Below are 12,108 nucleotides of genomic sequence, written 5' to 3' on the forward strand. Positions count from 1 at the left end.
AATAAACTACAGTCCTTTTAATCTTGTGTTGTACTGCTATGTGTATGTGGATATCAGTTAATTTCAGCAGCAAACGTTTTTCCAGTTGACAACTCCAGAAGGTGTTTCTTTATATACGTTTATGTCATATACTGTCTCCCACATGCTATAGCCAACTCCTTTGTTCACACCAAAAGATAGAGATAGCGCTAACACTAGATCATTACGTATCTGTATTCTTACATGCTTGTTTTTTTCACTTATCACCTAAACCCTTAATAGAACCTTAATCTAAATGGTATCTTGGTACCACGTGGTTTATCTCCCAACTTTTATACTATACTATTAAGGTCTGCCAAACTAAGTAATGGTGTCAGGCCGTGTTGCCAGCGGCCGAGGCAATGCGGCTTAGCCATTTTAGTCCCTATATTTGAAGCAGACCTCACCTTACCACGTAATTATCTTTCCTAGCATGAGGGAGGAATAGCAATTATTTTCGGAGTGCTGTTTTCTCTTTCTAATTATCTTAATACAAGAGCCATACTAACCTCTTTGAAGATTTTGTTTTTTTAATTCCTTGCCAAACATAAAATAATGGCAATGTTAGTCTATTTCTCTAGTCCATAGGTACATTTTTGAGAAGTAGAGGCACAAATTGCAGGCACTGCTCAGTTAGTATAAAGTAAAAAATATAAACTTTAATAGGTTCCAGTTTAAAAATAGAGTGTTCCCAGACAGAGGACATACACATGTCCTTCCTCTGTATGTCCTCTGTCTGGGAACACTCTATTTTTAAACTGGAACCTATTAAAGTTTATATTTTTTACTTTATACTAACTGAGCAGTGCCTGCAAGTTTTGCCTCTATTTTGCTATTCTTCGGTCTGATCCACCGCCTGCTATGGCACTCCGGGTATAATTGGGGCAGCAGTAGCTGTTTCATGTTTCACTGCACAACTTGGAGTGTTTGACCGTGTAACGGTACACCCCCCTTAGTCTCTCCCATTTTTAAGAAGCTCCATTCTCAGCTTTGTAAAGTTTAAACCCTCCCCTAATCTAAGTTTTTTGTTTTGTTTGTTTTTTAATATAAATGTGTATAGATACACAAGTCACTGTTTTAAATAAGAGACAATTCAGCAATATATGAACATCTAATACAACCATAATTTATGAGTGTGTGCTGATCTTTTTATGCCAGACCCATTACCAACATCTTAGAAAGATCATAAAATGCCCACAAATGTAAGATAAGATGTGCTTAACTCACAAGTAAACTGATACCCCAGCTCTCACATTAGCCAATAAACAATTGTATTAATAGGCTATATTGAATAACTCTTATTATAGTTGATAAATCTACATATATGTGTTTGTTATATTCACAGTTGATATGCTCTAAGGTCCAAAAGTGGCCTACTAATACTATAACCCTCCTATTATATATCCAGCTAAACTACATTGGAGGTCCAAAAGTGGCCTCACTTGTTTTAAGGGCGTAGGAAAATGAGGGACTAAGATTAATATGTTCTATGCTATTCTTCAGGTACTAATTAGACAGTTGTCGATATTATTCTATACTACAAATGGTGTTATCATATTTTATAGTTAATATTTTAATATGTACATCATTATACTGTCAGGAAGAATACTGATTGTATAACTTTATATTTCTTCAATGTACCTATATGTGTGGTGATTTTTTTTTTGTATTAATTGTATACAATAATTCCCGCATTATTGTCTTGTCTATTCTTTATTTTAAATAAAAATTAGGGGATAAAACGAAAACAAAAGAGAAATCATGAATAATGCCTTCTATAGTATAAGAGAAGAAGGCAGAAAGTCATTTATAAGTATTGCTACCTCCTCCTTTCCAGGTTCGGAATTTAAAAGAGCTCCTGACTGAAAACAGTAACCTGCGTGTGGAAATTGCAGCTGCATCACAGAATGAACAAAACAATGTCCTGCAAAGTCAACTGGAAAAGGAAACCCAACGCAGAGAAGAGCTGGAGGAAATGTGCAAAGTAAGAGAAATAAAGAGTATGACATATTTACATGAAATCCAGATGTTGCTACAATCCTTAGTTCAACTTGGACATTACTTCAAATATTTTATTTTCAGAATTTAGAAAAGCAAATGAAGGAGCTGCAGGAGCAGAAAGAGATCACAGAGCAAAAGCTGAGAGAAGCCAGTGTGGAATCTGAACAAGTAAGCAATGCAAGCTTCCTGTTTGTCCTGATACTTCTGCTAGGTCACCTGTTTCAGCTTTTTGTCTGAGTGATGTAGGATTCATTTTGTACATAAGAAAAAGACTGTGTATGTCTTAGATTCACTAAGCCTACAGTATTTACAGACCACAAATGCAATATAGCTTCATCTCACATATATGTTGGTGAGGCCCTTGATAAATATAAACTTTCCCTATTATGTTAAGCAAAACATATAGAGTGTTACTTACTGTAGTAAGTAGGATAATCAAGGACTGGTATCCATATCTACTTAAACATCCCTCTTTTTGACCTGGAGTCATTTACTCCTGTGTTCTTAAAGGCCTAATTTGTAGGAAAGGGGCCACTGATCTCTGACCTCCTTCCTTCTGAATCCATGTCTTGTACATCTACAGCATGTCACTGAATTCTAACCTTGAGGGAGGTCCAACCCTATAACAAAAACTAGGACAGAATTCACAAACCACTGTTTGGGACATGTATATACGTAGAGAGATATGGTTGCACACACCAGACCAGCGCAGTGGAGTTCAACAACACAAGACATATTAGAATGGAAATCACTAGGGCTCGATTTATCAAGCCTTCTCCTGCTCTTCGACTGCAGGCTCTCACAAGAGAACCAGCAGTCCATATTTATGAAGCAGCGGTCAGCAGACCGCTGCTTCCTACACTCTTGTCCACCTTTTAGGTGGAGAATTACATTCTCCCCGGTCTCTTCCAACTGGGGAGACTGACAGCTCCTTCCCGCGCATGATTGGCTGTGCACGGCAGGGGGCGGCATTGCATGCAAGCGCAAAATAGCGTTTGCGTGCAATGTTACATTCCACCAGCGGTATTCTGTGCACCAGAGGTGAGCTGCGGCGAACAGGTGTGCATATATACGTCCCTGTCCGCTGTAGCTTGATAAATCGAGCCCAAGGGTATTCTAAAGGGACTTTAGGACACTTACAGAAGTATTAAATTTGCTATCTTTCTGATGCCTGTCTCGGAGATTTGACAGTTCTTATATGGACGTTGTGCTCTTTAAATACATTATTCAATTATATATTTATATCAAAAATATGTAAATGTTTGTCAAGTTGTTGTCCTAAAACTTTAGTATGTAATATGTGTGATTTGGCTTCATCTGTGTGTTTTGGGGTATGGGGATAAATATTATGGCTGTATGAACATAGAATTTGTAAACTTTCTACAGATCAGTCTCAGTCTGGAGGAAGCTCACAACTGGTTTCACTCTAGATTCAATGAACTCCAGTTAGAAATCATGAAAAATAGACAAGGGAGCAGTACTGTCTCTCCTGACAGAAGTACAGAGGAGGTAGGTCCATTGTGAAATTACTCTTAGATACTGAATTCCCATTTCTTGGAGTCGTAGTAGTTTTCTTTTCTATGCATAAACTATAACAGGGTCTTAGCTGATCTTTTTAAGCCTTTTGCAGATTATACCCAGGAAACTCCCTCCACAGTCAACTGTAAACCTCTGGGAAACCAAACAGGAGTTAAAGCTGATCTCCAGGAATCTATTACCAGATGTTGAAATTGGACCATCTTGTGATTGTGGGACAGACATCGAGTCCTAGTGGTGACAGTTTGTTTCGTTGTCTACTCTAGATACATGTGCAATTCAGCCAATCGCATTTTTCAGCCAGTGTTTTTTTGGATTACCTACTCTGCAAGCTGTTTGCTTGCATTTACACTATACCTGTAATTTACTTGTCTAGATATTATTTCTACAACATATGGTGTGAGAAATTAGCAAGAATATTTCCTGGGCATACACATGTATCAACCCTTCCCTTTCGCAGGGTTATGCACTACGGCAACATTTACACTGGAAGAAACCAATTTTGCATTGTAGGGCTGCTCGACATATCTATGTGATTAGGTAATGGAGCAATTCCCTGCAAAGCTGTGTGAAATAATGAACTGATGCGCTACAGAGTTGTATAAAAATAATGATCAGCAGATTTCTTGGAAATGTATAATGAAGTACATTGTTTTGATTCCTGACCAAAAGTTATTGTGCAGAATAGAATATAATGGAACATTACTATACAATATTATGTAAGGAATAATGCTGGTGAGTTTGAGGCAGGTATAGTATGATGGGCAGCATTTTAGGAGTCAAACATAGTTCAGACTGGAGGATTTATGAAGGTTTTTGGAGGTGAGGTGATAATGAAATTACATTATCCTGTTAAGAAATGGTAATGAGTCTTAATACAAGTTATGATAATAAAAAAGATGAGAGAAACCCTGCACTGTGAGTATAATGACATAATAGATCATTGTAAAGCCTACCTGGACATGTCTTTAGAGCAGAGGACTCTGGGTAAAAAAGAGGTAAACCAGTGCGTCATATGTTTTTGCTTTAAATATCTGTTTTAAACATGGTTTCCCATTATGCCAGTGCAATGCTGCTCTAGACAGCTTTAAAGCATAACGGGTTGAAGAGTGTAGCGACAGACCTTCCAACTGTTCCCAATAATGCAGGATTGTTATGGGTTGGGAAGTTTCTCCACTGCAACATCTCAGGGCAAATGTCTATCTTTTTTTTTTTTTCTTCCCCAGACTGCCCTGAATCCACCCCAGCCCATCAATAGCATGCATGTGGTCCCATCATCAGAAAATTAGTGGGCCACTTCCAATAAGTCCCCTCACCAGCAAGATAGATAACATATGGGCAGCTATTTTGGCAATCAACCTGAGGTTTCTATGCCTTATACCAGCTTCACTATGCAGCAAGCAAAAATCTATCATGTTCTAATGAGTACTAGTAAGGCAGAAACAGCTGTCCACATGCGATTGCTCTTGCTGTAATTATAGACCACATAAATATGACACTAGATTTATAAGAGATCAGTCTATTTAGTCATTTTGTAAAGTGAGCCTTGATCTGTTTTTTATATTCTTGTAAAAAAATAAAATAATCTTTAAAATTAATTTAATCAATTTTATCACATCAAAGGCCTTGTTATCTATATATATGTTAGATACAAAAATGTTGATTATTCTTTGCATCCTGATTCTTATTTGTAGTTTTACTGTATGAAGCTTTCTTTATATTTATTTATTTATATAACATTTGGAAGACTTGGTTTTGTATTAAAACACAAATTGAAATATTTGACTTTATGTATTCTTTAACAGTTGACAATTGTAAGGGACATTTTCTGACTGCTCTAAATTGCCTTAACCTGACCTATTTCGCTATAATTATTTTTCTTTTTTTAAAATAATGCTTTACTTCTTATCTTTATTAAATCCCTTTCACTGATGATGATTTCTTTTGCTCTCATTGCATTTACGTTTCATCATTTTCTTCCACGAGTCCCATCCTGACACACCAGAGCTTTAAATCCCTCCCATTTCCCATGATCCTCAGTCATTTGCCTTTTGCCTCCTTGATGAGAAGTGAGGGGAAAGGTGAAGTGCAGATATACTCTTTGTTGAGAGGGTTTTCTAACTGATCTAAGGTCTATTTCAACCTTGTAGTACACTGTCTGTCAGAGAGGTAGACAATAAATTATCAGTCGGGCAGGAAAAGATCTTTTCTCAGTGAGAAACATCACAAGACTCACAGGTGAAATGTGGACTTGTCCACCAATCCCCTGGCCAACAGTGAGCTGCTTCTTGTGTGATCCATAGCCCTCTGTTACTTGTTTAGATCCTTGGCATTGTGCTTGCAATGCAAAAGATGGGCTTTCTAAAATATCAAACAGAGACAGATGCGCCACATGGCCCAATATTGTAGTTTCCAAATGTATGTAGATTTTACTATATAGTTGAACTCACATGTATTGAAGCACCTCACTTGGTGCAAATGACACAGTCTGGGATTTTTAACAGTCACCCAGCAGACCGGCCTCTCGAGTTGTTCAGGGTCTATGTAAAATAGAGAACACAAAAAAAAGCCTATATGGCCTAGTATTGTATGACTAGAGTGATTCCACACCAGATAGTAGTATAAGATTTTGAACTCACATTTGGTGAAGCATCCCCAATGATGCTATAGAGACAGGCTGGGATTAATTCAGTCACCCAACAGACTTAACTCGTGGCATACAGCATGCAATAGTCCTCTCGGTGGTCTTTAGGTCAGTTATATCCTCAGATAAAAACCAATTCATAGGCAGCAAGTGTTTTTAGTAAAAGTTAAAATCACTTTAATAAAATAATAATAGATTGCGACGCGTTTCTCAGTCTCAGACTGTTTCCTCAGGCATAATGATTCCACACCAGATAGTAGTATAAGATTTTGAACTCACATTTGGTGAAGCATCCCCAATGATGCTAATGATTATGCCTGAGGAAACAGTCTGAGACTGAGAAACGCGTCGCAATCTATTATTATTTTATTAAAGTGATTTTAACTTTTACTAAAAACACTTGCTGCCTATGAATTGGTTTTTATCTGAGGATATAACTGACCTAAAGACCACCGAGAGGACTATTGCATGCTGTATGCCACAAGTTAAGTCTGTTGGGTGACTGAATTAATCCCAGCCTGTCTCTATAGCATCATTGGGGATGCTTCACCAAATGTGAGTTCAAAATCTTATACTACTATCTGGTGTGGAATCACTCTAGTCATACAATACTAGGCCATATAGGCTTTTTTTTGTGTTCTCTATTTTACATAGACCCTGAACAACTCGAGAGGCCGGTCTGCTGGGTGACTGTTATAGATCCCAGACTGTGTCATTTGCACCAAGTGAGGTGCTTCAATACATGTGAGTTCAACTATATAGTAAAATCTACATACATTTGGAAACTACAATATTGGGCCATGTGGCGCATCTGTCTCTGTTTGATATTTTAGATTGCTTAATTGGATCCTGGTCTGGACCACTACAGATTGCTGCCCTGGTATTCTACTATCAAGATTCTTATAAAGGACAATATTGATCATTATCACCCTATAACCACTATCTTTGAGTGAGATACAACTGTCCTATTAACATTGTGATTATCAATTGTATAGGTTAATATCTATTTACTCTATTCACAATATATATACAAGTTACTATTGAATCAGTGTATCATCACTTATACTGAAAGGTACATTCCTATTGGTAACATATGAGCTACCTCATATATCACATATTATCATTTTTTATTAGATACTCTCAAGGGCGCCCCCTTTTCTTTTGTTGAAAAGATGGGCTTGTGTACTGTGGACAAAGGAGCTGACAGGTAAGTACTTTGCACCGTCATAGCCCATTAGTATAAATGTACACAGGCTTCACATAGACTGGGGAAATAATTTTGTTCACCATACACCTTATAGAAGCAGTTTGTAGCACTTTTGGACACTTTTAAAAAAATCATGATTTATTTTTTAAGACATGAGTCCACGGATCATCTTAATTACTAATGGGATATTCACCTCCTGGTCAGAAGGAGGAGGCAAAGAGCACCACAGCAGAGCTGTTAAATAGCTCCTCCCTTCCCTCCCACTCCAGTCATTCTCTTTGCCTACGTTAGTGATAGGAAGAGGTAAAGTGAGGTGTTAGAGTTTATTATTTTTAAAGTAGTACAAGATTGTGCTGCTTTTGTCCTAGGGTGTAGCCGTAGTCCATATCCGTCTCTTCAGTAGAGCTTTTGGTGGCTTTAGAGCAATGGGAACTTGTGGGACATAATTCTCTCTGCGCCTCCCATGTAATTGTTTGCTGCCCTTACCAAGAAAATCTGAGGGATATTACTCAGAACTTTCATTTTAAATTACAGGTCCATGTGAGGGAGAGGACCTCGCAAACCTGGGAACTGCCTTACTGTCCGGCAGGAGATAATGAGGTAAGTGCTAACTTTATTCTGAGGGTGAAGTAAGGAGACTCAGAAGAAAGTTGGGCACTTCATTTTTATTTATTCCTCATTGGATTTAGCCTTATCATCAGAGGCTTACAGATAGATTCCCTCAGAGTTTTAGGGAACACTTTGGGACAGTTAAACGCAGGCACTGGGGCTGTATGGGACATAGGCTCTCATTTCATAGCTAATGAGCTATACATTAGAACAAGCTCAATTTGAAGTGATGTATGGGACTTGTGTTTTTTCATCTCCTGGCGGTTTAATAGTAGCCGACCGGGAGATCACATATTGCCATAACGGATGAATTGCCATCACTGAAGAGCTATACCTCAGATAAGCTCAGTGTAAGGCAACAGTTTAGACGCATACACTGGGGCTGTATGGGAACCTAGGCTTTCATTTCAGCCATAACGAAGCCATCACTGCAGAGCTATACATCAGATAAGCTTAGTGTGAGGCAATACATGTGACTTGTATTATTATCTCCCGTCGGTTTAATAATAGCCGACCGGGAGATCTCATATTGCCACAATTGTTGATTTGCCATAATCGCTGAGCGGTATTTCAGAATAGGCTCAGTGTGAGGCAATGCATGGGACTTACGTTCTTATTTCCCGGCGGTTTAATAATAGCCAACAGGGAGATCTCCTATGGCCACAATTAATGTACTTTGCTTGAACGAGCTCAGTGTAAACACGTGTTTGATGCACAGCTAGTTTAGCATTGTAAAGCGACTGCATGATTCCACGTTACTAGACTAGAAGTTGTTCAGTCCGTTATTATACTCCCGAAGACCATTTTTCTAAGTAAGATATGATGGCGACCGGGAGAGGATTATGTTAACGCCCACGATGGGCGGAGTTATGTGTGGTGCCAATTTAGTTGCGCACCACTTTGTTTATTGTTCCTGGTATCGGAAGATTTAATGGAGAGTGTTTCTCTCGTTAAGGTGACAGTATTACACCGGACAGTGTTTCAAAAGGGTTTAGTCTGCAATATCTAACCCTTTTCTGCAGAAATAAAAAGTTGGAGTTAAAAATTAAAAGAGGCTAACGTTTTTTTGGGGTTACTTTTATTAAATTAATTTCAGCTGTTTATTGCTTAATTCAGCCTTGTAGCTTAAAATGGAACAAGTGCACACATAAAATAAAGTTACTTTTAAAATTTAAAGAGACAGTAACGTTTTTTTTTATGTGTCCATTTTTATTAAATATTACACTCTTTCTGAACCTTCTCCTTTTAAGGCGTTTGCTGTTTAGGAGTCTGTTGACAATGGTCACTTTATGCCACAAATTTCTCCTATAGTGCCCACAAAATTTTATGGCCCACATGCAGTGCCCTGGGCTTCCTCACACACTCTGTCCAGAGTTACTCTGCATCTCATGCATTATATGTTTTTCCCACGTGGAAGAAAACATTACTAGAGGACTTATTTTCAATTGTTTAAGGCGATGGATTCAGTAGTTGCTATTCCGAATGGTTCTTCCCTGTTAGAGGAAGATACTTCGGCATTATATGAGAGAAAATTCTCAGTCTCAGATGAATAATATCTTTATTTGATCCTGAGGTTGTTTTTCTTTCAGTTCTTTAGCTTTAACACCTCCATTTGGTACTTTAGGAGGTTTTAGCTACCCTGGACGACTCCGGCACTACCGGTGTAATCTATCCTAGTGCGTCCAGTAAGTTATAAGGAATGGAATAGACCGCATTCCCTATATTTAAAGAGATGTTTCACATAGCCGACTTAGCTAAGGAGGCTGGGCAAACATTCCCTAGGGTGGAAGGAGTAGTTTCCAGCTTAGCTAAGAGAACTACTATGCCATTAGAGGATAGTTGGATTTTTCAAAGGTCCTTTGGACGAAAATTAGAAAAGGGATGTACACCAGGGCTTACAATGGCATCCAGCTGTGTACTTTACTACCTTCACTTGTGCGACGGCATATTGGTTTGATGCGTTGTCTGATGCTATTAAGTCAGAAACTCCCCTGGATAAAATCCAGGATAGGATAAAGGCTTTCAAATTGGCTAATTCCTTTATTTCAAATTCTTCCCTTCAAGTTATCAGAATGGGAGCATAGGTTTCTCTGTTTCAGCTCACAGAGCCTTATGGTTAGAGCCTTGTTCTATGGATATATGCTCTAAGTCTAAGCTTTTAAGGATTCATTACAAGGGGAAGACCTTGTTGGAGCCTGGCTTGACGGAAATAATCTCCTTTGAAATTTTAAAGAATTAAAAAAAAAATAATAAAAAAAATATATCCAAATAGCCTGCTGTTGAATCAAAGACGTATAAAGAAGGAAAGTAGAAGCGCTTAGAGGATATAAGAACCCTGCTTAACTAGTATTTTCCCCTCCTGGAAACCTTAATGTGCACAATGCTAGTTAAAGCGCTATAAGCACGGGTAAATATACTTTAAAGTGTTATCTAACTAATAAAGGTTATACCTAACTTGTAACAAGTATAATTAATATTAATAAATAAAACAATTATAGGAAAATGACAAAAACATTAGTGTAGAGAAAGGGTGTAGTATAACAATTTTGTGTGTAATAAGAGCATATGAGTTAAAAAATATGTAACCAATTGAATCGTATGTCAGAATAAAAAATGTATCAGTGAATACCATCCAAATAAATAAAATTAGCAATTTAATAAAATACAAACAAATTACATCAACTATAGCATATAAATTGTAAAATAAATAACAAAGGTCAAGTTAAACTGGAGAGGGGGTAATCTGGAAAACAACTTCTAAAATTAGAAGCAAAATTAATCGATAATATGGATACTTCGCACCCAATAGGCCTTAACTCAGAATTGGATATTTCACCATTTTTATGAAAATTTACCTATAAAATTTCTCCCCTTCATATACTTGTAATACCACCTCAAACACTGAATCATTTTATATAAAGAATACACTAGGGCTCAAATTGAATAGGATATTATCCCCTATTTAGTTAGTTCCCTTCATCTTTGCTAAACTCACTATAGGATATAGAAATCATTTAAAGATGTCACGACTACTCTAGCTTTTTGGATAAGATAACTTTGTTGCATATTAAACAGGTTCTCTTAAGAACACACTCTTTGTACATTTTTTTATACCATTTTTTTATACCATTTTATATCCCTTAATCATAGGGATTTATATACCAATCTAGTAGAATATCGTTATATATACTCTATATTTAGTTAGCTCTCTTCACCTTTGTTAAATCATTGTAGGATATAATATCCATTTAAAGATGTCATAACTGCTCTAGTTCTTTGGATAAGATAACACTGTTGCATATGACAAAATTAGACAGGTTGTCTGAAGAACATATTTATTCTCATTTTACTATATTCTATAACCATAAGGACTTCTACACTCATTCAGTAGAACATTGTTTTCTTCTGTTATGTGTGATCAGTCCACGGGTCATCATTACTTCTGGGATATTATCTGCTCCCCTACAGGAAGTGCAAGAGGATTCACCCAGCAGAGTTGCTATATAGCTCCTCCCCTCTACGTCACCTCCAGTCATTCTCTTGCACCCAAAGACTAGATAGGAGGTGTGAGAGGACTATGGTGATTATACTTAGTTTTTAGAACTTCAATCAAAAGTTTGTTATTTTACAATAGCACCGGAGCGTGTTATTACCTCTCTGGCAGAGTTTGAAGAAGAATCTACCAGAGTTTTTCTTATGATTTTAACCGGAGTAGTTAAGATCATATTGCTGTTTCTCGGCCATCTGAGGGAGGTAAAAAACTTCAGATCAGGGGACAGCGGGCAGTTGAATCTGCATTGAGGTATGTAGCAGTTTTTATTTTCTGAATGGAATTGATGAAAAGATCCTGCCATACCGTTATAATGAACATGTATGTATACTCTACACTTTAGTATTCTGGGGATGGTATTTCACCGGAATTACTCTGTAAAAGTACATTAAACCTTTTAATAGGTATTTTTCATGTTAAACGTTTTTGCTGGAATGTAGAATCGTTTGCATTAATGAGGTACTGAGTGAATAAATATTTGGGCATTATTTTTCCACTTGGCAGTTTGCTTGTTTTAATTATGACAGTTTCGTTTATCTCTCA

The 12,108-nt window shown here is 37.3% G+C and overlaps 1 protein-coding gene across 1 annotated transcript in view; it reads left to right on the forward strand.

The window, feature by feature from the left end:
• Nucleotides 1-5,337, forward strand: part of CCDC150 (coiled-coil domain containing 150) — a 168,079-nt gene extending 162,742 nt beyond the window's left edge. The window contains exons 25-28 of the mRNA XM_053710336.1: nt 1,856-2,002; nt 2,101-2,187; nt 3,406-3,528; nt 3,650-5,337. Of these exons, the coding sequence (XP_053566311.1) occupies nt 1,856-2,002; nt 2,101-2,187; nt 3,406-3,528; nt 3,650-3,790 (498 nt within the window). The 3' untranslated portion in view covers nt 3,791-5,337. The remainder of the gene's footprint in view (nt 1-1,855; nt 2,003-2,100; nt 2,188-3,405; nt 3,529-3,649) is intronic.
• Nucleotides 5,338-12,108: the final 6,771 nt, after the last annotated feature.

Source organism: Bombina bombina, chromosome 4, assembly GCF_027579735.1.
Source record: "Bombina bombina isolate aBomBom1 chromosome 4, aBomBom1.pri, whole genome shotgun sequence".
Taxonomy (NCBI): domain Eukaryota; kingdom Metazoa; phylum Chordata; class Amphibia; order Anura; family Bombinatoridae; genus Bombina; species Bombina bombina.